Source organism: Miniopterus schreibersii (assembly GCF_964146895.1).
Source record: "Miniopterus schreibersii genome assembly, chromosome: 8".
Taxonomy (NCBI): domain Eukaryota; kingdom Metazoa; phylum Chordata; class Mammalia; order Chiroptera; family Miniopteridae; genus Miniopterus; species Miniopterus schreibersii.
In genome coordinates this window covers 32,045,941-32,070,956 of record NC_138109.1, presented here as the reverse complement: position 1 = coordinate 32,070,956, position 25,016 = coordinate 32,045,941, and the positions used below count along the sequence as shown (strand labels likewise).

The 25,016-nt window shown below is 38.1% G+C and overlaps 1 protein-coding gene across 1 annotated transcript in view; it reads right to left on the bottom strand.

The window, feature by feature from the left end:
• Positions 1-25,016, bottom strand: part of SCP2 (sterol carrier protein 2) — a 77,285-nt gene that overhangs the window by 5,136 nt on the left and 47,133 nt on the right. The window contains exons 13-14 of the mRNA XM_081145714.1: positions 12,027-12,120; positions 4,190-4,319 (exon numbers count right to left, since the gene is read on the bottom strand). Of these exons, the coding sequence (XP_081001840.1) occupies positions 4,190-4,319; positions 12,027-12,120 (224 nt within the window). The remainder of the gene's footprint in view (positions 1-4,189; positions 4,320-12,026; positions 12,121-25,016) is intronic.

Here is a 25,016-nt window from a genome sequence, read left to right as displayed (position 1 = left end):
ACTGCTATATATATTTCCAGACTCTTGAAGCATGCTTGACACATAAAGGGCAATCAATAAACTCTTGTTGAATAAACAAATAATTTAGAATTCAAAATATTGTGAAATTATGGCCCAATAACTAATCAGACAATCTATGCCTTGATAAAAGATATAGGGGTTGCTTTGTTTTAAATGTTTGTGCTATCCCTCTGTCCCCCAAAAAACTCGTATGTAGGAATCCTAATGCCTGAAGCTATTAGTAGGTAGGCCTTTGGGTGGTCAGGAGAGGCCTTCACTAATTCATCAGCATCTGATGAGTCCAGATGCGTTCTCAGTTGCCCACATCCTTCTGAGGAGTCTTAGATAAATTTAATGTGTTCACGCAAAATTAATGTTTAATATATGGGTTGGGAAGGAAGCAATGATTTACTGAGCACTTACTATGCTAAACTGCTTTACGTACCTTATCTCACTTAATCCCCACAACAGCTCCAAGAATAGAAATTATTCTCACCATTTTCTAGATGAGACAACTAGACTCAGGGAAGATGTATACCTACTAAATGACAAAGCCAAGGTCTGAACCTAGGTCTGGCTGTCTCTAAAGGCTATGCTCTTTCTACTGTACCTTGGGGATGGGAGACTCTGAGGCTTTCTATCTACTGTACCTTGGGGATGGGAGACTCTGAGGCTTTCTATATCATGTTCCCCACAAAAGGGCAGGGTTGAAAACTCAAGTGCTGAAAAGAAAGAATAAAGGAATGAAAGAATAACATGTCATGTCAGACTAATCAAAGTTGGTTTCCTGGAGATATGCTATGTGAATTGTTTCAAAGGAGAGGAAAAGGGCAGAATTCATGGGCACCTAGGCAGGAAAAAATGATTATGGAAAATGTACAAAATCTAAAGTATAATCATTAACCAAATTCTTAGAATATAAGCAAATGAATACATTTAAGTAAATCTTCATTAACAGTAAGTAAATCTCTCAACACTATGTATATGCCAAACGAACTAGCAATCCTCTAAGATGCCAGTTCAAACTAGGACAGGTTATTAATGCTTTAATGTAGCTGATCTCTAACAAATGGTCGCTTGTTGGCTGATGTAAAAGGAGCTGGCAATTTCCAGTGGTGGCTTTTACTGGGAAAGTCATGTTTCAGCACCACTCCTGGCTGCCAACACGTGTCGGTTTCAGCAAAAATTACCTTGCCCCAGGGTAAAATCCCTTCAGGTCTGGGATGGGGCACCTAATGAGAAGAGAGCTCACTGCCTGAATCCATATGTAGGGAACAAGGTTTTTCTGAAATTATGCAATAGCCTTCCATAAACATATTATCTTTCATGACAAACACCAATAACAAAACAGAAAGAAATTTTAAATCACTTCAACATCTGCCTGGGCATATCAGAATATAATCCTGAAGTACCTATAATCCTTCAGTCATTAAAAAAAATGGCACTACTTCCCAAAAGTTCTTTTTCTTTCTAAAAGCTAGAATCTAGAAGTCATAGAATCTAGTTCATAGAAGTCAAACATACAGCTATTTTTCTATCCACTCATTTTGAGAAAAAAGACTATATATAATTCAGGAACGTTTCACAATTCCATCTTGCCCACACCAGATAGATGCCCTTACTACTGCTCAACTTTCCTTTGTTAATCTCTAGTTGATTCCTGATTTAATAGCATATGAAACACTGCTATTGACATTTTCTCCTGTCTCCAAGCTCTAAACTCTATTCCAGAAGCTCTGCTGACCTCCTCTCTACTTCAAAATGCCCCTGAATATTTACCTGCCCTCTCTGAGAAAGAAGTATCCATCCCTCCCTGCTAAGGTTAACCTTCCTTCTACCTGTTCTCCTGATGTCAACCTTTCCTCCAGGAGCACCCTCAAAATGTATCAATATTGAACTCCACCTCCTTCCTTCTCCTACACAGCTTCCAGGTCCCATCAATTTCACCCCAAATACCCTTGGCAATGATCCTGTAACTGCATCCCTTTCTTCTTACTGCCAACATTCAAGCTATCCTTTCTGCTCACTTAGATGGTGGCAACATCCATCCTTCTAATTGCTCTTTCGGCCTCTGATTTCTCTGTTCTCAAATCATCTAGTCCAAGCCAGTGTGGCTCAGCTGGTTGAGTGTCATCCCATGCACAGAGAGGTCATCAGTTTGATTCCCAGTCAGGGCACATGCCCAGGTTGCAGGCTCAATCCCCAGTAAGGGGCGTGCAGGAGGCAGCTGACCAATGTCTCTCATCAATGTCTCTCTCAGTTCATCTGGTCTACTGCACTAGCTTCATCCTCTAAAACACAGCTCTGCCTTTCACTTCTCTATTTAAAAAAAAGCTTTAATGGCTTGGTTATATATCAAATTACTTTCAAAGTTTAAAGCATGGTATTTTACTCCTCCAAAACCTGGTTCTGGTCCATCATATTTCTTAGTTGCACCAGGCTCTTTCCAACAAGAGAAACATACAGTAGAGCTACCACTTACTGAATGCTCACTAAGCACCATTCATTCATTCTGCTGTTCATTTATTAATTATTTATTTTACTGAAGGTCTACCACGTGTCAGGTACTATTCTAGGCAATTCAAGTGGGGAGAGGATGAGCGGGAAGCAAATACATAAGTAAAATATTATATGGTATATCAGATAGTGATAAGTGCCATAAAGAAAAATATAGAATGGTAATGGGGGTGTGATTTCAAAATTGTGGTTAGGGAAGGGCTTCCGGAGAAGGTGACATTTGGACAAAGACCCAAAGGAAATGAGAAACATGACATGAGGGTATCTGAGAGAAGACAATTCCAGGCAGAGGGAACAAAGTAGAAAGACCCTGATGTGGGAACACCCCAGGTTCAAGCAAAGGGCAAGGAGGCCGATGTGACTGGAGCAAAGTGAGGGAGTGTGCAGCAAGGCAGAAAAACCTGGGGCCAGGTCATGTGGTGCCATTGTAGAGCTCTGGCTCTTACCCGGAGTGAGCAGAAAGCCACTGCATGGTTTTGAGCAGAGGAGGGTCACAATCTGACTTAAGTTTTTAAAATGATCACTCCAGCTGGTGTGTGGAGAAGAAATCTGCAGGGGCAAGGTTAGAAACAGGGAGATGAGGCAAAAAAAGGTGGAAGCTTTCACCAAGGTGGCAGTGGTAGAGAACAGAATTTGCTGATGGATGAGGCTGCGGAGGGTGAGAAAAAGAAGAGCCATGAGGACCTCCAGGCTTTGGACTGAGGAACTGACAGGACAGAGCAACAACTTACCAAGACAGGGAGAACAGTGGGGGAGCACCTAGTTAAAAGGGAGTGGGAGGAAGATCAGGAGCTCACTTTTCTACATGTTAGTTTGGGGATACCTATTAAATATGCAAGTAAACTTGTCCATTAAGCAACCGGATATACACCTTGGAGTTCAGTGGCTCAGTCCACGCTGATGATATCTGGGAGTCATCAGTATAGAGAGTTTTAAAGAATGAGACTAAATGAGATCCCCCGGAGATAGACCTGAGCCTTGAGTACTCCAACGTTTAGAAATTTGGAGAAGGAGGAGCAGCCAGTAGGTTAGGGGAAACCCTGGAAGAATAATACTATCATGAGGGCTGGGAATTTAGCAACATGGTGGTCACTAGTGACCTTGACGAGAATTGCAGGGTAGTGATGTGGACAAAAGCTGACTAGAGTGGTTCAAAAAATACTGGGATGAAAGAGATGGAAAGCTGCGAATACATGGCTGACAGTGAATGAAAAAAAGGAACAAAGACTGGGATGAGACAAAGTGGTGATAATGAGTACAGACGGGTCTTTCAAGCCTCAAAACCATATACTGGACCATGTACTTTACAGATTAAGAGGTAATTCTCAGTCCTCCCCCTCAATCCTGTGAGACAAGTACCACTTACTATTCCCATGTACAGATCAGAAAACTGAGGCTTAGAGAAGTTAAATAATTTATTCAAGGTCAAAATCGGTGAGTGCCAAGGCCAGGACCTGAACCCAAGTTTGTCTAATTCCAAAGCCTAAGATTTAGCGACTCTGTGATAGTCTCCCAGTCTTTGGGAGGAGGCAGCTGTGACCTATTCTGATTCCCACGGATTCACTAGTTTAACAAGGTCTAACGCCAGCCCTTTCTGGGAACACCAAAGCAGACTCCCACTTCCCTTTATGAACTTGTCTGTGTTCCTGTAACTGGTCATTACTGCACTGACCTGAGTTAGGAAGCACTGATCCTTTGCCATTCTTCACATCCACCACCCAGGTGGCTTCTTTACCCCCGGGGCCATCCTTCACCTTGAAGGCAAAAATACCACCGATTTTCTTCACAAACTGTTCCCCTTCCTGGAAAGAAGAATAACACTGGAGTTATATTAAGCTCATTTCCCTGGCTTTTCCCCCAATCAAATTAAATGTTTAAACAGATACATGACATGAGCAGCTGGGCCAGCAGGGGCAGTCCCCAAGCTCCCTTAGGATCTTTCACCCAGAAAAGTCTGAAAGGCATCCAGGCAACAACTCCCTCATCTGCCAAGTCTTTGGTTAAAAATGGCTTTCTGGATACAACGGGTGGAAGGAAAATGAGGGTGGGGGTAGGGGAAGCACAACAGCATTCTCTACCAAAATAGCCTTCATTTGTATCAATAATTTCTGAAAGATTCACTCTGGCATCTCTAAATGTATGAACCTCTTTTTTTTGCAGGTAAATTCCTTTACTTACACTTTTGGTTTCCCACAATTAAAGAAATGTGGTTCTGAGACCAAAGTCTTTTTTTATTTTTCAACCCATTTTCTGGATTATTATAAAGAATTATGCAAGAAATTTACCACCTACAATTTACTTTTGGATCTTGAAGAATGAAGCTGGAAAAATAACCTCAGATACATATCTCTGTAGGTTGGTTCCAATTCCCCTCCCTCTCCCCTTCATTCCCACCTCTGCTACATCTTCCCTTACTGCAGTATTTACTGACTGAAACAAGGATTAGCACCAGACATTGTTCTGTGCACCAAGAATATAGATGTAGGAGTTAGAGTGATAAGTGATAATACACTGTGATGACTATGACAATATATTGGGATAAAGGGAAATACAGGGGACTAGAGGGAAGCAAAGAGGAACAGCTAAGCCAGCTAGCAGGGTGAAGGTCTCACAACCTCACAAACCTTTAAAAAAATAAACCAAAACAACATAATCATTTTATTGCAATTATTTTTCTTTAGAGAGAAAACACATTTTACTGTGGAAAAACCAGAAAACAATAAGCAAAAAAAGAAAATATAAATAATTCATAATTTCATCACTAACATTAAATATTTTAGTATATGGGATCATACTGTATATACTGTTTTATAATCCACTTTTCTGTTTAATATAATTATCCTCATTACTGTGTCATTAAATATTCTCCTACATAATTTCAAATGACCACATACAGTCTTTAATTATAGAAGTATATTATATTTACCAATACTCTGTTGCTTGATATTTAGATTAGTTCTAACTTCTGGCTCTTATAACAATACTGTGAATAGCAGTTGTGTATCTAAATATTTTTACATAGCCTTATTTATATAAGATTAAATTCCTAGAATTAAACTTTGCTAATTAAGAACACTGAATCTGGAATCAGCATAGGTTTAAATTCCTGCTCTAACGCATACTTATACTACTCTGAGCAAGTTACTAAACCTCTTCGAATCTCAGCTTTAGATGTGAAGATAATAATAGTAGTTATATAACTCAGAATTGTATGAAATTTAAATTATGTAAATACCCGTAAAGCACAAAGTAACTGCTCAATAAATGTTAGCATTTTTTTTTGTTATTTTCCTCTATGATCTGTCTGCTATTTCTGTGCGTTATGGCTTTATAATGTATTTTACTCTTTAGTATAGTAAATCCCCATCATAATTACTCTCTCCCAAGTATTCTTGGCTGTTCTTGGATTTGTTTTGGGCTTTTTCCCCTCTTAGATATACATTATAATCATTCAGTTAGTTCTACCCCCCCCCCACACACACACACACTCCATCCCCCGCAAACACTGTTGGATTAAGATGGGGTTACATAAAATATATGGACCTATGGATCTGTTAAGGGGAGAGGTAGTATTTTTACAATATTAAGTCCTCCCATCCATGAATATGGTGTATCTTCAAGTGTTCTTTGATGTCCCTTGGCAATATTTTGTCTTTTTTTTTTCCTCACGTTGGCTTTTGTATATTTCTTGCTAAGTTGATTCTTAAGTATTTTATATTGCTCTTAATAATATATTTTCCATTATATTTTATGATTGGGTTATTGCAAATGTATAGAAAATATATTAATCTTAATTTATTTTGGAACTGGCTACTTTTTGAGTTCTCTTATAATTTCTAATAGTTTTTATTTCCCACCATATTTATTTCAGCCTTATAATAATAATTTATATCCAAGATTCTTCCTTTTGGTATCATTTCATTCTTTTAACAAAGATTTAAGTGTTTACTATGTTCAGGCACTGTGATAAGTGCCTGAAATACTCAAATAATTATTATCCCTGAGGAATTTACATAAGCTGACATCAGATGCTAACCTGTTTCTATGTATGCAGAAAGCCTTGTCTAACTTATTCCTTTTTGTTGTGTTTTGTTTGTTTTATAACAGCTTTATTGAGAGATCATTTACATACCATAAAATTTACCCTTTTAAAGTAAAATTCAGTGGTATTTTAATATATTCATAGTTGAGCAACCAACACCACTAATTTTAGAATGTTCTCATCTCCCCAAAAAGAAACCCATACCCATTAGCATCACCCCTCCATTCTTACTCTTCCCTCCAGCTAGCCCCTGGCAACCACTAATCTAGTTTCTGTCTCTGTGGATTTGCTTATTCTGGACATTCCACATAAATGGAATCATACAATATAAGGTCTTTTGTGACTGGCTTCTTTCACTAAGCATGTTTCTAAGGTTCATCCAGGTTGAAGCATGCAACAGTAATTCATTCCTTCTGTGGCCAAGTATTATTCCATTGTATGGAAGCAGCGCATTTTGTTTAGCTGTTCATCAGTTGATAGTTGTTTCTCCATTTTAGCTAGTACTGCTGTGGACATTTGTGTACAAGTTTTTGTATGGACATAGGGTCTAATTTCTCTTAGGTATATATTTAGAAGTGAAACTGCTGGGTCATAAGAAGATGTCTAACTTTTTGAGGAACTACCACACTGTTTTCTACAGTGGCTGCACCATGTTACAATTCTACCAGCAATGAATGAAGATTCCAATTTCTCCACATTCTTTTATCTGTCTTTTTCATTTTAGTCATCCTAGTGGGTGTGTCAATCTTTTTCTTACACATAAATAACACACTTGAACCTATCTAGAATCAATCATAGGTCTCAGGACTCCAAAGAAGCTATTCTAAAAATATTTAGTCTAGGTATATTTATCTCAACAGTCATGGAGGCATTTCTTATATGTGGGTGTCCTGAAATCAACTACCAATACTTCCTAGTTAAATCAGGAAACCAAAATGACTGTAAGATTTTTTTTTTAATGTTTTTATTGATTTCAGAGAGAGGAAGGGGGAGAGAGAGAGAGACAGAAGCATCAATGATGAGAGAGAGTCATTGATCAGCTGCCTCCTGTAGGCCCCCCCCTACTGGGGATCAAGTCCCAAACCTGGGCATAGAACCTGACCAGGAATAGAACCATGATCTCTTGGTTCATGGGTCGACACTCAACCATTGAGCCACGTCAGCCAGGCGACTGTTAGGGTTTTTTTTAAGTAAAAGAGAAATTCTCTTATTTTGCCTTCCCTCAAAAGATCTCACTCAAGTTATTTTAAATTAACTTTAGGAATAATTATTAACAATAATAATCTTTGGAGGGCTATAAAGTTTTCAAATGCTTGTATATGCATTTTTTATTTAATCTTCATAAAAACCCTTTAAGTAGTTGAATAGGTATTAATATTAGCTCATTGCGCAGAAAAAATAATTGAGGTGCATAAATGTTAAGAACCCTTCAGACTATTCTCTATCCTGCCACCAAGTAATCTATCTAACATAACCCATCTAGCCCTTACATAATCCACCTAACATTTTCAGGTTTGGATTTCTTAAATGGCTCCCCACAGTCTATAGGATGGAGTCTATCTTTAAATATCATTCAAGATTCTTCATGATCTGTAGGATAGTTATCTATTATCTTCAGACATATTTTAATCTTCCTCAGGCTTCATTTTCTAACAATACTGATCATTTTTAATTCCAGGAACATACGTATCTTCATGCCCTTGCTTAGGCTCTGTCCTTGGTCACTCACCTCCTCTTCTCCATTCCTACCCCAATCTCACCAATTCAAGTCTCAGTTCGCATGCTAACTCTTCTGGGAAGGCTTTCCTGTCTCTACTGGATACTTTGATAGCCTTTTGCAAATGCACTGCTTGTTAAAGCAGTTATTATTTTCTGGTAAAATTTTTCCATGTCTTGCTTCCCACTAAACTCTACGTTCCCTCAGGGTGAGGGACATATGGCTAATAAGTAGTACAACCAGTACTCAATCCTAGGTTGGTTTAACTCCAAATTCAATGCTTCTTCCATTTGACCACACCATACTGCAAAGTAGACTACATCAGTACTTCCAAACTTCAGACTATGAAAGCAGTTTGTCACCGTACATGAATTTAAAGAAAGTTCAAAGTCTTCTCCACATTCCTTGAAATATTTTATCCCTCAAAGTTCTGTGGAGACAATCTAGAAGCATGGGTTAATAACAGTAGTGTGCTGGGCTGCCCAAGAACCAGGCTTTCTTTGGGGCCTGTAGCTCCTAAATGACTACTTCCAGGTATATCCATGCCATCCGCTTGCACAATGCCTCAGGATAGAGAGAGCTATGACATACACCAACAAGTAAGAAGAGCAGGGTAACATCAGCAAACATTTAGAAATTCTACCTACATGCTTGGAGAGAAATTCCTCCCACCTCCTTAAGACGGATGTGAATTAATTTTACACTTGCTGTTAATTTTGAGAACCATCTGATCATCTTACATCCTTTGGTCAATAAAACATTTTCAACTGAAGAGGCAGGGAGAGAGTTAAAAGGGGAAAGCAAATACACATTTGTTGCAAAACCGGAGATCATTAATACTAACAAAGTTCTGAGTGCCTCCTTGTGAAGAAAAGTATTTCTTTCTGAGTAGGTAAAAGGTCAAGGAGTAGGTCCTGTCGTAAACATAATCAGAACAAAAAATTAAGAGAATTCAAAGGAGGGCAATGGGGTACTTCTAACAAAGACAAAAGTGGAAATAAAATATCTTGCCAGGTTTCCTTTGCTAAGGCAGAAAATGCATGAATTGACAAAAGATTCCAGGACTTTCTTTCACTTTCTAGTCCTGCAAACATTTAGGAAACTGACAATCGTGGGAAGGAGAAAAGAAACAAGGGGACAAGGTCCAGGCAAGTGAGGTTATGGAAGGAAGAGAAAAGATTAAAATGGGAGCAAGAAGCATACATTTGCAAAGCTAAAAAACGACTGTGAAATAAAAACAGCCCTGCTTTGTTAATTCCAATAATGAAGTATTCAATGGTTGACATCCAGCCATACCAGATACTCTCTAGACTAATTATTTTTATTTGACGTTTTTAAACAGAATAAAGTTGAAAAAGTGGGACAATCTGGCATAAGCAACTATATTATGGGTTATTCTCTAGGCAAATATTGGTGGCATGAAAAACAATTTTTGCAAGCTGAGCTCTTAGAGTCCAATTTCATTTTAGTGGGCATTTGAAAGAAAATTTTAAGAACAAGGTTTTTTTCCTACTATATAGGCAAATTTTTTTTTAAAACCAGCCAAGAGAGCACTGGAGAAGGTCTAAAGGAAAAAAAACACTCTCATGAATTATTATTAATTTGTAAATTAGTACCCTCTGTATAGTTTGGCAATGTGTATCAAAATGCAAAAATACACATATCCAACTACCCTGCAACTTCCTCCTGTCATTATTCATGCTAAGGTAATCATCGCATTAAATACTTAAAGATGAGCACAAAAGGAAATTTATTAAACCACTGTTTTACTTAAAAAATTTAAATACAACCTGACATTCACCATAGGAGACTAGTAAAATAGATTCTGGTACATCCATTCAAACATGTACTATGTGGTCAATCGAACTGATGGTAGCCCTGGTCAGTGTTACTAAGTGGTTGAGCACCAGCCAGTGCACAGAAGGGTCTCAGGCTCAATTCCCAGTCAAGGGCATGTACGTGGGTTGCAGGTTCGATCCCCTGCCCCAGTTGGGGCAAGTGTAGGAAGCAACCAATTAGTGTGTCTCTTTCACATCCATGTGTTTTTTTTCTCTTTCCCTTTCTCCCCTCTTTCCCTCCCTTCCACTCTCTCTAAAAAATATCAAAAGAAAAAATATCCTTGGGTGAGAATTAACAACAACAAAAAACTGATGGTAAAAGTCAGAGAAAGACAAGTACCATATGATTTCACTCATAAGTGGAATTCAATGAACAAACTGGACTAACAAGCAAAATAGAGACAGACTCATAGATTGAGAGCAGGCAGAGAGCTCTAGTGGTGTGGGGTGGGGGGAGGGATTGAGCAAAAAAGAGAAAAAAGAGAGAGAACTCATGGACATGGACAGCAGTAATTATGGGGTGAGGGGATAGGAGATGGAAGAGGGCATAGAGGGGATAAATGGTGATAGAAAAAATAAAATAAAATAAATAAAAATTTAAAAACTGATGGTAAAGATTTGTATTTATGGCATGGAATATACTGTCAAGAGGAAAAAGCAGGTTATAAAATAAAAGGCAATCTCACACAGGTGTATTCCCACAAGATGGTGGTGGGGCAAGTGGACCATTGCCAGCCTTCCCAGAACTGTCAGCCCTGGCCCTCTCTACCTCAGAAAGGTTGTTGATCATAATGAAAATCCTAGAAATGCAGGTCCTTTGTCAAGACACATCCGTCACATCAGCTGTTTCTCCCCCCCCACACACAATAAGCAAGTTAGAGATATGCAAAATGTTTGCAGTCCACACTGTGGCTCTAACAGGGTGAAATACATGGCGCTCAAATGTTCCGAATCCTTTTCTTTACTTCAGCCCACTTTGATCAGCTTAGTAGATGTGCAACTGGCATTGTGTGACTCTTGCTGTAACTGTGCCTTGTTGGTCTCAAAATTGAAATCAATAATAAAATCCCAAGATGCCTTTAAGTTTGAAACAATGAAGTAAATTTCTCATTTTGCCTGAAGAAAATAACTCTCTTTTTGGAGAAAGAGTTACTGTTAGAGTACCTTAGTATGATTATTATCTATCAAGAACTAATTATACATAAAAAGAGATCTGTATATATAGTATAATTTTAAAAACTCAACATGTATTGTATGATCCTAGTTATCTAAAACTGTTCGTATACACAGAGATGTCTGAAACGATGTCAACCATTGTTAACATTTTAGTGAACTCTAACATTTCAGATTTAAAATTTTTCTGTTTTATATGTTTCTGTATATTGTGAATGTTTTAAAAATTAGCATCATTTTTACAATAAGAAAAAAAGCAAATTAAAAACTCAAACACAAAAGATTTCTTTTTAAAAAGAGTTTTGATATTAGGTAGCTTTAAAGACTCACTTTAAATATCCTTTTGAATAGTTCTACATAAGATCTTTTTAATTCAGAATAAAATTACACCAAAATAAATTACAACCTTTTTACATATAAACTTGATCCATAATTATCATCTCCATGACAAAGAGAAGATGGAGAAAAAAGTGATAAGGGGGTTAGCTTTTCCTCTGAAGTTAAGATTTTAACAGGAATTTACTACAGGTGTTTATATAACTCAAATCTGGAGATTTATACACTGCATTCTTACCAGAATTATAAGGAAACCGAAACAGACATATCTAAAAGACACTCAATACTTGACCATATGATACAAATTTTCAGCTTGTACCACTTCATGCAACACCTGAAATCTATATGTGCTTCCTCTAGCCCCCCGGCCCTCCTGGTAGTATTTTATATAGATATTACTTACCTCTTCAAGCTTCTTCTCAATCTCCTTAAAGACAAGATTTGCCTTAAATCCTTCAACTGCAGCACTGGTTGGAGCAGCCTCAATTTGATGAGTTCTAAAAGAATTGGGGAAAAGACCAATTTCAATCCATGGAGTCATATAGGTACTAGGTTTTTCAACATTTATACGGTAGTAATTTTCCAAAACCCTAAAAACAGAGATGTTGTAACTCTTCCTGAAACAAAATTGTTATTAAACTCATAAAACAAGTTTTACTCCTCATTTTTATCAACAAATATGAGTACTCACTAGGTGCTAGGCACTGTCCTTGAAAAGACAGTAAACCAAAGAACCTCCCCTCATGAAGCTGATATGCTAGTAAGGGAGAGAGTTAATGAACAAGCAAAAAAAAAAAACAAACAATATAGTTACCATGAAGAAAATAAGGCAGGTTAAGGGGACATAGAGAAAGCATATTTATTTGTGTTGGATGTTCTAATTTCTTTTCCTTTTTTTTTTTTTTTTATCCTCACTCGAGGATATTTTTTCCATTGCTTTTCAGAGATTGGAAGGGAGAGAGAGAGAGAAAAAAACACTGATGTGAGAGAGACACATTAATTGGTTGCCTCCCGCACAAGCCCCGACAGAGGTACGTGCTCTTGGCTGGAATCAAACCCAGGACCCTTCAGTGCAAGGGCCACTGCTCTAACCACTGAGCAAAACCGGCTAGGGCTGAGTGTTCTGTTTTAGATAGCCTGGTCAGATAACTTCTCTGAGGAGGTGATACTTAAATTATGTCAATGAGCCAGCCACAGAAAGATTTAGGTGGTGAAGCCAGTTCTACAAAGAACTGGAGGTAGAAACTAGCTTGGCAGTTAAAGGAACTATAAGAAGACCAGTATGGCTGCCAGCTGGGTTGGCAAATGGGTAGGCAGGGAGACTGGTTAAGAGGCTACTGTAGAAGTCCAGGCAAGAGATGATAGTGATTAGAACAGGGCTATAAAGAAGTGGGAATAAGCAGAAGGGTAGACTTGAGATTCATGGTTTACAGGTGATACAATATATGAATTTGTGGACCAAAAAAAGGGATTCTATGAAAAATAACCTCACAGGCCCAGCTGGGCATGGCTCAGCGGTTGAGCGCCGACCCAGGATCCAGGTGATCGGGGTTCGATTCCCGAGCAGGGCACGTGCCTGGGTTGCGGGCTTGATCCCCAATCAGGGGCGTGCAGGAGGCGGCCAATCAATGACTCTCTCATCATTGATGTTTCTATCTCTCTATCCCTCTCCTTTCCTCTCTATGAAATCAATAAAGATATATTAAAATAATAATAATAATAATAATAACCTCACAGAGTGATCTGACCATACATTCCTAACTGGCAGGTCATGGTGGGTAGTCATGCCTCAGTCATATAACTTTTTAGTAAAAGGTTTATCTTTGCCTTAAATAAGCCCCGTCCATTGTTTCTGCGCATCTAGGTTAATAATCACCCTCAAGAAAGCAGGTAATCTTGCCTTGCTTTCTCCCACCCTCATGTAATCTTCTTTACATTCTCTCCTTAATTTCAGTGCATAAAAGAAACTGTGAAGCTGTCATTCTCCAGAGCATTTGAGATCTTGCTCCCCGGCATATGCCATCAGTGTTGGCTCAAATAAACTCTTATAAAAATTCTCTACAGGTTTGGACATTTCTTACGTTGACAGACTAACAACCTATTGGTTGTTTGATACTTAGGGAACGACTATAGATAAATGGCCTCATGTGGCAGAAAGAACAGTCTTTATAGCCACAAAGGCCTATGTTGAAATCCTAAGGGCTTCTTCCACTCACCAGCTATATGATTATGAGCCAGATATTTCCTCTCTGTGTACCTCTGGTGAGGAGGTAGGTAGGAAGGTAGAGAGTGCCAATGATTTTCCAGAATTAAATAGAATCCAGTGCGTAAAAAATGATAGACATGACTGTTATGGAATGCAGAGCCTCAAGTGCTTGATACAGACAGAAACTTGAGGGGTCTGAGGAAGATGCGGGCACCTTAGGATGTCAGGTAATTCTCTGACATAACGCAAGCATGCTGGTGGTGGCTGGGACAGGGACTGGAACACCACCATTAGGATACAGAAGGAGTCAAGAATGTAGCAGCTGCTCAGTAAGCATTTCTTTTTTTTCTCTCCTTCCCTTTCCATTTTCCTTTCCCTTCCTTTTCTTTTCTTTTCCCCCTCTCCTTCTTTCTGGCTCTTTTTTCTCTCTCCCCATCCACCCTACCCACTTCTCTTTTCCCTTCCCTTTCCTTTTTTCTATTATTTCATAGATATTTAATGAGTGATTACTATGTGCCAAACATTGTTCCAGGTACTAGGAGTATAACAGCAAACAAATCAGGCCCAGTCCCTCTCCTCACTGAGTTTACATTTTTTTCAGTGGCAAAGAAAAGGTAGTAAGCAGACAAAATAATTGCAAGTATTAGGAAGCAAACAAAAAGAGGAAGAACCTACTTTAGGTAGGGCAATCAAGGAATGGCATCTTTGAGCAGATGATTGAAGCTAAGACCCAATTAAAGGAAGAAAAGGAGTTAGCCATTCAAAGAGGAAACTGCCAAGTCCATGAAAAAAGAATCTAGTATGTTAAAAGAAAGTAAAACACGATCAGTGTCACTAGAGCACAGTGAGTGGGGGGAGAGTGACATGAAACTGGAGAACCAGGCAGGGACCAGATCATGCACACCAAAGTAGGAAATCTGGGAAGCCACTGAAATAATTAAACAGGGAAGTGCAACAGTTTGATTTGTGACTATTTTTACAACAGTACGCAGAATGAACTGGGGGGCAGGCGCAAGAACAGAGGTGGGGAGATAGTTAGGAGGCTGCTAGAGTAGTCCACATAAGAAGTGGCGGTGGTCTGGACTACAGTGGAGGCAGTCTGCCAGTGGAGATGGAGAGAAGCGGATTCTGTGGACGAAAAGAGGCCACATGCTAAAACCTGACTAGCTCAGGGAAGGCCTGCATGGCAGCATTACAAACTCAGAGACCTAAAATAACCACAAAGGATGGTCTGAAATGAAAACTTTTTAACTAAAAGCAGTTTATGGTGGGTAGTCATAGGCTAGGCTAGAATTTTCTCTAACAAAGGTCAATTTTCACCTTAATTAAGCCTGTGTATTGTCTTTGCATCTACAATAACATACCTTTGGAATGTCAATGTAATTTCCTTTTTCTGGACCCCTCAAAGCACAGGTAGGCATCAGAGCAGAGACCACAAATCCCCTCACTGTTATCAAGTTAATTGTTAACTATCCTGCACCCACCTATGTAAGAGAAGTATGCCTATCACTTTACTTTTTATCCAATCCCAGAGGTTTTCCCACTTTGCTTTCTCCCACCTCCCTAATTTATCACCAGTGGATTTCATGTAACCCACTTACATCTTCTCTTTTGATTGTAATGTATAAAATAAAATGCAAAACTGCTATTCTCTGGAGCATTTTCTCAATCTGTAGAGATTTTGCTTCCTGGCAATTGTTGACAGTTTGGCTCAAATAAACTCACAAAAATTCTCTACAGGTTTGAAGGTTTCTTACGCTGACAATTCAAAATAAATTTGGAGATAGAATCCATAGGATGAGGAAGATCTTACGCAAGGATGATTCAAGAATGGTAGTGCCAGTTGTTGACAAGAGGAAGAATGCAGAGGGGACCAAGTTCCATTTTAGGCACATTAAGTATGAGATATTTCTGAGACAAGAAGGCAGTTGGATATGAGAGTCTGGAGCCCAGAGGAGAGGTCCAGGCTGGAATAAATTGAAGATAATCATCAGCATAATGAAGTATTTAAATCCATGGGAACTGATAAGCTCACCTTGAGAGAAAAACAAGGAAGAAGAGAGCCCAGGACAACACCCTACAGAACTCCATTATTTAGAGGTCTAGGAGAGAAAGGGAAGCAGCAACCTGTGATGCAAGAGGAAAACCAGTAGAGCACGGTGTCAGGCAGGCTGAGTGGGCAGGAAAAATCAGGAGGGAGGAGTACACTGTGTCAAGTACTTACTGGATTTGGCAACATGGAGAGTACAGGTGACTTTGACAAAAGCAATTTTAAGTTAGTGGTGGAAGGTAGAAAGAAGTCAGATTATAGTGAATTAAAGAGTGACTAGGAGAGGGAGAGTGTGTGGCTCTTTTGGGACATTACTTTTAGGGGAACAATGAAATGGAATGGTCTTTGGAGAGAAGTATAGTAGCAAGAAAAGTTTGTTTTTGTTTTAAGACTAACATTTTGAGCATGTTTGCCTGATAATGGTAATGAACCAGGGAAAAAGGAGATACAAGGAGACAAGTCTTGAGAAGGTGACAGGGGGATGAGGTCTAGTGGCCTGTGATAAGAAGAGGAGACTTAAGGGAGAGGATCAGCTGGGTATGGTTCTAGACAGGGTGACAGGTCTTGGGATGGAGAAGAGGGCAGTTAGGTTCAATGACTTCTGAGTTTTCAATAAAGTAATCAGCTGATATGAGGATGCAAGAGTGGGCATGGGAAGTCTGAGACAACGAAAGCGAGCCTACCAGAGGAATCTCATTAAATTCATGAACAGGCCTGGAGCCTAAGCTCCTGCCGTGCTGAAACAGGCGCTGTTCCCGGAGCACGGAGTGCTACTTCACACTTCCATGCCTTTACCCGTGCTGCTCCCGAAGTCTGGAATACTTCTGTCTTAGCAAACTCCTTTTCTGTGCCACCCTACTAAATGTCAGATTCTCAGGAACAGATACCACATCTTTAAAAAAAAAAAATCTTTATATCCCCAGTTCTTGGCACATGATATTCAGTAAACAATGACTAAATGAAACAGAAATTACATTGAACTCTCCTCTACCTAAATCCTAATTTTTTCCTGCTCCATTTGGAGCAGAATTATCTGTGGTCACCATCTTCTATGTCAAAAGTTTGAATGAGCGACCTAAAGTCAAGTGGCCATGACTAGTCCTCCACAGGCCAATTTCATTTCATTAATTCAACTGTTCTTCTTTTAATCATCACTGTGCCTTTCTCCAAACTTGCCACATCCTAATTGTACGTGATAAAGTAATAACTGATACTAGTAGCACTTTTCAGTGTACGAAATATCTTGACTCTTCGTGGGGCAGAGTCCAGACAAGTTTTGACAGGTCACAGATATCTCTTTATCTTGCTTGTTTTGAAAAGCTCATCAAGCTAATGATTAACTAACTTTTCATCCAGATTAGAAAAAAGTAAATATATAAAATGTTTTATCAATATTTTCTGAAAATTCCTCATACCTTAAAATTTATTTGATATGTGCCCTGCTCTAGGGAAACTGAATACAATAACTTAAGCAAACTCAGAAAAGAGATTGCTCATATTACAGAAGGATGCGCCTCATGATTTTACTATATACAAAGCTCTTTTAGCAGAAACTAAATTCTGATTGCTTTTTAAACTTGGTTTATACACAAGTTTCCTGAAATAAATATAGTACATAAAATATTGGAAGGGCCTTTGCAGATAAATTATTTAGTGTATAAATTCCCTCTGTGCTTCCCGAAAATTTTCATTCTAAGGCCTAGAATATGGGCACTGTTTCAACAATATCAAAGATCAGAAGCGCAGAGTAGCCAACAAAACAGGAACTTTAAACTCAGATAAAGGTTAGAATCTTGATGCTACCACTTAAAACTCTCTTCAAATAAGTTGTTTTAACTCTGATCATGAATCTGCTCATCTGTAAATAAGGTATAAGACCTACCATTTGGGGCTTTTATGAGGATTAAACAAAGAATTGTACGTGTGAAGCACCTAGCAAGGTCCTGGCACACACACTAGGTCCTCAAAGAGTGGTTGTTAAAAGAACCATTACAACTGAATAACAAAAAGGCAATTCAATTTTTAAATGACCTAAAGATCTGAATAGGTATTTCTCCAAAGATATACAAATGGCCAGTAAGCACACACACAAAAATGCCCAACATCAACAGCCACTAGGAGAATGCAAATCAAAACCACAATGAAATACCATTTCGCACCCACTAGGAGCTAAAATAAAAAGGTAGAGTAAGTCTACCAGCACCATTTTTCCAACAGCATTTGTTCACTTCGTGTTTCTATGTCACATTTTGGTAATTCTCATAATATTTCAAACTTTTTCATTATTATTATATTTGTTACAGTGATCTGTTATCAGTGATCTTTTTTATTATTACTGATTTCAGAGAGAGGAAGGGAGAGGGAGAGAGAGAAACATCAATGATGAGAGTCACTGATCGGCTGCCTCCTGCACATCCCACCCCAGGGATCGAGACCGCAACCCAGGCATGTGCCCTGACCGGGAATCGAACCATGACCACCTGGTTCATAGGTCAACACTCAACCACTGAGCCACACCAGTCAGGCAGTTACCAGTGATCTTTGATGTTAGTTTTGTAATTGTTTTCAGGTATCATGAACTGTGCCCATAAAGGACAGTGAACTTAATCAATAAATACTGTGTTTTGATTATCCCACTGACCAGCCATTACCCCATCCCTCTCCCTCTCTGTGGGCCTCCCTATTCCCTGAGACACAACAATATTGAAATTAGGCCAATTAATAACCCTACAATGGCCTGTAAGTATTCAAGAGAAAGGAAGAGTCGAGCATCTCTCACTTTAAATCAAAAGCTAGAAATGAGTAAGCTTCATGAGGAAGTCATGTTGAAAGCCAAGACAGGCTGAAAGATAGGCCCCTTGAGCCATACAGCCAAGTTGTGAACACAAAGGAAAAGTTCTTGAAGGAAATTAAAAGTGCTACTCCAGTGAACACACGAATGATAAGAAAGCAAAACAGCCTTGCTGCAGATATGGAGAACATTTTAATGGTCTGGATAGCAGATCAAGCCAACCACAACATTCCCTTAAGCCAAAGCCTAACTCAGAGCAAGGCCCCAACTCTTTAATTCTATGAAGGCTGAGAGAGGTGAGGAGGCTACAGAAGAAAAAATTGGAAGTTAAGAGGGAAACGGGGGGTAGGAGGAGGTATCAAGAGGGTGTAGAGGGGATAAATGGTGATGGAAGGAGTCTTGACTTGGGGTGGTGAACACAATACAATATACAGATGATAATTATAGAATTGTACACCTGAAACCTATAATTGTATTAACCAGTGTCACCTCCAAGAAATTCAATTAAAAAAAATTGGAAGTTGGCAGAAGTTGGTTCGTGAGGTTTAAGGAAAGAAGCTGTCTCCGTAACATAAGGGGAAGCAGCAAGTGCCGATGCAGAAGCTGCAGCAAGTTATCCAGAAGCTAAGCTAACTAGGGAAGGTGGCTGCTTACTAAACAACAGATTTCAATGTAGACAAAACAGCCTCATATTGGAAGAAGATGCCATCTACGGCTTTCATAGAGAGGAGAAGTCAAAACCTGGCTTCAAAGTTTCAAAGGACAGCCTGACTCTCTTGTTAGGAACCAATACAACTGATGACTTTGTTGAAGCCAATGTTCATTTACCATTCTGAAAATCCTAAGGCCCTTAAGCATTATGCTACATCTACTCTGCCTGTGCTCTATAAATGGAACAACAAAGCCTGGATGACAGCACATCTGTTTACAACATGGTTCACTGAATATTTTAAGCCCACTGTTGAGGCCTACTGCTCAGAAAAAAATTCCTTTCAAAATATTACTGCTCATTAACAATACACCTGGTCACCCAAGAGCTCTGATGGAGATGTACAATAAGATTAATGTTTTCATGTCTTCTAACACAACATCCATTCTGTAGCCCATGGATAAAGAAGCAATTTCGACTTTCAAGTCTTATTATTTAAGAAATACATTCTGTAAGGCTATAGCTGGCACAGTGATTCCTCTAATAAATCTGGGCAAAGGAAACTGAAAGCCCTCTGGAAAGAATTCACCATTCTAGACACTATCAAGAACATTCATGATTCATAAAAATAAATCAAAATATCTACATTAACAGGAGTTTGGAAGAAGTTGATTGCAACCTTTATGAATGACTTTAAAGGGTACAAGACTTCAGTGAGGAAGTAACTGCAGATGTGGCAGAAATAGCAAGAGACATAAAATCAGAAGTGGAGCCTGAAGCTTGTGACTGAATTGCTGCAATCTCATGATAAAATTTTAACAGATAGGAGTTGCTTCTTATGGATGAGCAAAGAAAGTAGTTTCTTGAGATGTAATCTACTCCTGGTGAAGATGCTGTGAAAATTGTTGAAATGACAAGAAAGGATTTAGAATATTTCATAAACTTAGTTGATAAAGCAGTGGAAGGATTTAGGAAAACTGACTCTAATTTTGAAAGTTCTGTGGGTAAAATGCTATCAAACAGCATCAGATGCTACAGAGAAATCATTTGTGAGAGAAAGAGTCAATCTATGTGGCAAACTTCATTCTCGTCTTATTTTAAGAAACTACCACAGCCACCAATCTTCAGCAACCACCAAACTGATCAGTCAGCAGCCATCAAGATTGTGGCAACACCTTACTCCAGCAAAAAGACTATGATTTACTGAAGGCTCAGATGATAGCATTTTTTAGCAGAAAATTATTTTTTAATTAAGGTATGTACATTTTTAGACATAATGTTATTAACAGACCATAGAATAGAGTATTTTTAATTAGGATATGTACATTCTTTTTAGACAAAATGCTAAATTAAACATAAGTGTGCATAATTGCACACTTAATATACTACAGTATAGTAATATATTTTTATATGCACTGAGAAACCAAAAAATCTCTGTGCTTGCTTTATTGTGATATTCACTTTATTGTGGAGGTGTGGAACTGAACCCGCAGTATCTCTGAGGCAAGCCTGTACTACATTCAATCCTGTAACATGGATGTACCTCAAATACTTTATGCTAAATAAAAGCAGCAGTCACAAAAGGTCACGTAAATTATTATTTCATTTATATGAAATGTACAGAATAGGTAAACCCATAGAGATAAAAAACAGATTAGTGGTTGCCAGAGCCTGCAAGGATAGGGGAGTGACTGCTAATGGGTATATGTTTTTTTTCTGGCATAATGAAAATGTCCTAAAATTGATTGAGGAGATGATTGCACAACTCTTTGATATACTAAAAACCACTGAATGTACACTTAAAATGCATGAATTTTGTGGCACATGAATTATGTCTCAATAAAGCCGTTAAAAATGTTTTAAGTGGTTGCTATTATACTTAATGTTTAGGAAGAATATAGAATCCTACATTTTAATCACATCTCAATCTCTAAATCTCACATTTTACCAGTAATCAGTTTATTCTCATTAGAGATGATTGGGCAATGCACACAAGGTCTAAAGAGTAAGGTTCATTTGCAATTAGCAACTCCCCTTGACCTCCCATCACAAACAGAAATCCAGCCCAAAGAGCCAAACTGTGGCTTCAAAAAGTTAGATATGTTCCCTATTCTGAACTAAAAATTAAAGTTCATTTTTTAAATGCCTAAGTGATATTTATAATTTAATAATAAAACCATTTTCAACCATTTGACCAGTGACAAAAGCTAGAGAAATAGAAAAGAAAAAAGGAAAATGCACAGAGAGATCAGAAATTAATAATTAATTGAGCAACTACAATGTGTGGCTGGTATTTTTAATTTGTTCGTTTTCTAATCCCTGAAATAAATATTTTCACTCTTTTCTAACTGAGGAAAAGGTTAAGTTAACATGCCCAAAGCAGGTAGTGTAAAGGAAAGTTGATAGGGTGTTCTTTCCACTGATCAACTCTGCCTTTCAGATAATTCTAGTCTATAAAAAATTTAAAAAGATATTACAGACAGGTGACATTTAAGTAGTTTTGTAATTTCTTCATCCTAAACTGCTAACTAACTAACTGGTGGCTACATTACTATGGAGACAGATATAAATCACATAAGATTTTTGCATGTAGTCCTTAAAAATCTCTTTTAAAATGAAACTAAAATTGTGTTTGTCCACTGTGTCCCCTGAGAAGGCCTACAAGTAATAAAAACAAGCACTCAGCTATCAACTACACTGTGGTTTCGAAATACCATTCTCCACTAAAAGAACCACGGCTCCTTAGAGAAATGGCTGATGCTGGGGCTGGCGCATAGGAAGTACAGGATTAGCCTGGAATATCTTCTTGAGCTAGAAAGTAAGAACTAAAAGGAATCATGAGACAATATGAGTCAGCTAGAAGGAACTACCACTGGCCAAAGCAGGGACGTTTCAAGTATCAAAAGAAATTATAACAATGAATTATAACCCACTGAATGAAAAATAAGAATTCATGAGTTCAAACTGATATATTTACCAATAGATAGATAGAAATAGATTGAAATAAAATTTAAAGTGGGGGAGAAGAGAAACTCTTCCTTATAGCAGAATGCCACCTAATAAATATAAAGAATGATGGCACTAGAAAAAAATCATCAAGGGATGCTAAAATGAATGAGCGATGGGTAAAAGTCTGAGGAGGAATAGGATATTTCTATAATCTCAAGCAACTCAACACAAATTACTTAAAAACTAGAGAAGAAAAAACAGTTACTTTTCAGAGGAAAACATGGTAGATACCACCTTAACCAAGTAATCAAAGTTAAAAATCACCACTATGGGACAACCAGCATCATGCGCCTCCAGATGTGATATGCTAAGGACGCAGCGTCAGTGGTGCACCTGCCAAAACTGTATAACCTGAATCTAATTATGTGGAAATATCAGATAAATGCAAATAGAGGGACATTCTATTCTTAAAGAATGTACTCGTAAGTCTTCAAAAAGGTCATGGTCAAGAAATATAAAGAAAGACTGAGGGATTATTTCAGATAAAGGGGTCTAAAGAGACGCGACAGATAAATGCATTCAGGATCCTGGGATGGACTCTGGGCAAGGACGATAAAAAGAAGCTTATGGTCTTTTATAAAGACAGTACTGAGACAGTTGTCAAGTGGCGAGTATGTTCTTTAGATGAGGTAATAGTGCTTTATAAATACCGAAGTCTCTGATTTTGTTAACTATACTGTGGTTAAGTACAAGAATGTCTTTGTTTCTAGAAACGTGCACTGAAATATTACAGATAAAGGAGCATAATGTCTCCAATTTTCTCTCAAATATTTCAGAAAAATATGCAAGTATCTATAAAGACATGTAGAGAAAATTTGATAAAGCAAATGGGGCAAAATATAAACAATTGGTGAATCTGAATACAAGGTATACAGGAGTTCCTTGTATTATTCTTGTAATTTTTCCTGTACGAAGTTGTGTCAAAAAAAAAAGTGTCCTAGTTAAAATAGAAATTTAGAAAATGAAAAAGCCAACACCTACAATCCCACCATTCCAACAAGTTTCCTATATTCATTTTTTTCATATTGCTCTTCTAGTCCTTATTTATGAGAACACATAGTTGTAATCATTACGTGAATATAATTTTTACTTCTAACTTTTAACTTTATATCATTTAGGCTTTTTACCTGTTGAGTTAAACTTCCAAGCTAATTCAATAATTTTCCATTAAAAAACAACAACAGACCAATCCAAATATTCCTCAGCCAAGGAATGGACAAACTGTGGTACATCCATACAAATGGAATACCACTTGGCAATAAAAAGAGACAATTTACTGATACACACAATAACATGGATGAATCTCAAGTGTAATATGTTAAATGAAAGAAAGGCTTTTGATCCTATTCAGATGATATTATGGAAAGGGAAAATCATTTGGGCAGAAAACAGATCAGTTGTTGCCAGGAGCTGGAATGTAGGGAAAAGAGTTGGTTATTAAGGTGAACAAGGAATTTGCTGGGGTGATGAAACTGTTCTGTATCTTGATTATGGTGATAGTTATGACTGTATGTTTGTCAAAATTTGCAGAACTGTGCACTAAAAAAGGGTGACTTCTACTGTGTGTAAATTGTACCTTAATTTAAAAATGGAAAAAACGAAACAAAAAGTTGGGTTTTAAAAAATAAGTTTTTTTAACAGATTACAGAATTCAAGTCTATCCTCTGTATCATAAAAGCTCCCCACTTATAGAAAACCAATAGGGTGTTATAATACAAAGTCAATACACATATTCAAAGTTGGTCTAAATGAAAGGGAAAAAAGTTTAATTGTAAATTAAACGCAACTGGTCATAATTCTTAAATATGACCTCTCCTCTTCATTTTCACGGTTCCCGTTGCACCACTAAACATTTCTTATCCACACTACTATAATTGTCTCCTAAGGATCCCTGGCCTCTGTCTCTCTACTATTCAACTCAAAATAATGCCAGACTTATCTACCTTAAGCACAATATAATCACATGAAGTTTTGCTAAAACTTATATTCTGTAGGATAAGCTCCAAACTCCTTGGAATAGCATTTGCATCGTTTCAAAACCATGATCCAATCTACTGTTACCTACACACTAGACTGTCCTCTACCCAAGTATACACAAAAGAATCTACTCTCCACCCACACAGCACAGTCACTCACTAAACCTCCTTGTATTTTCAAATCTCTCCACCTATTTTCAAATCTCTGTACAGGCCTGGAATGCCCTTCCTTTATCCTTCTGCCAGGCAATCCTTGTCATCCCAGTTCAAGTTTATGTTCTTCAAAATAATTCCTTCCTGCCCAGGCTGGTGTGGTTCAGTGGTTAGAGCACTGGTCATCGCATTGGCCCACATACCAAAGAATCACAGTATTGATTCTGGTCAAGAGCACTACCTGGGTTGCAGGCTTGATCTCCGCCCTGTAGGGGCACCTGAGGGAGGCAACCAATTGATGTCTCTCTCTCACACATCAATGTTTCTCTCTCTTCCCTTCCCTCCTCCACTTCCACTCTCTCTCTCTCAAAAAAAAAAAAAAAAAAATCAATGGAAAAAAATATCCTCAGGTAAGGATTAACAAAACAAAAAAAACCACAACAATAACAAAAAGTCCTTCCTTTGGGTTTCTACAGCATTTTGAAAAAAGTATGTCTACCTTTCCCACTTCCCCACATACTCAGAGGACCATACTCAGAAGCCTGCGCTAAACAAATCA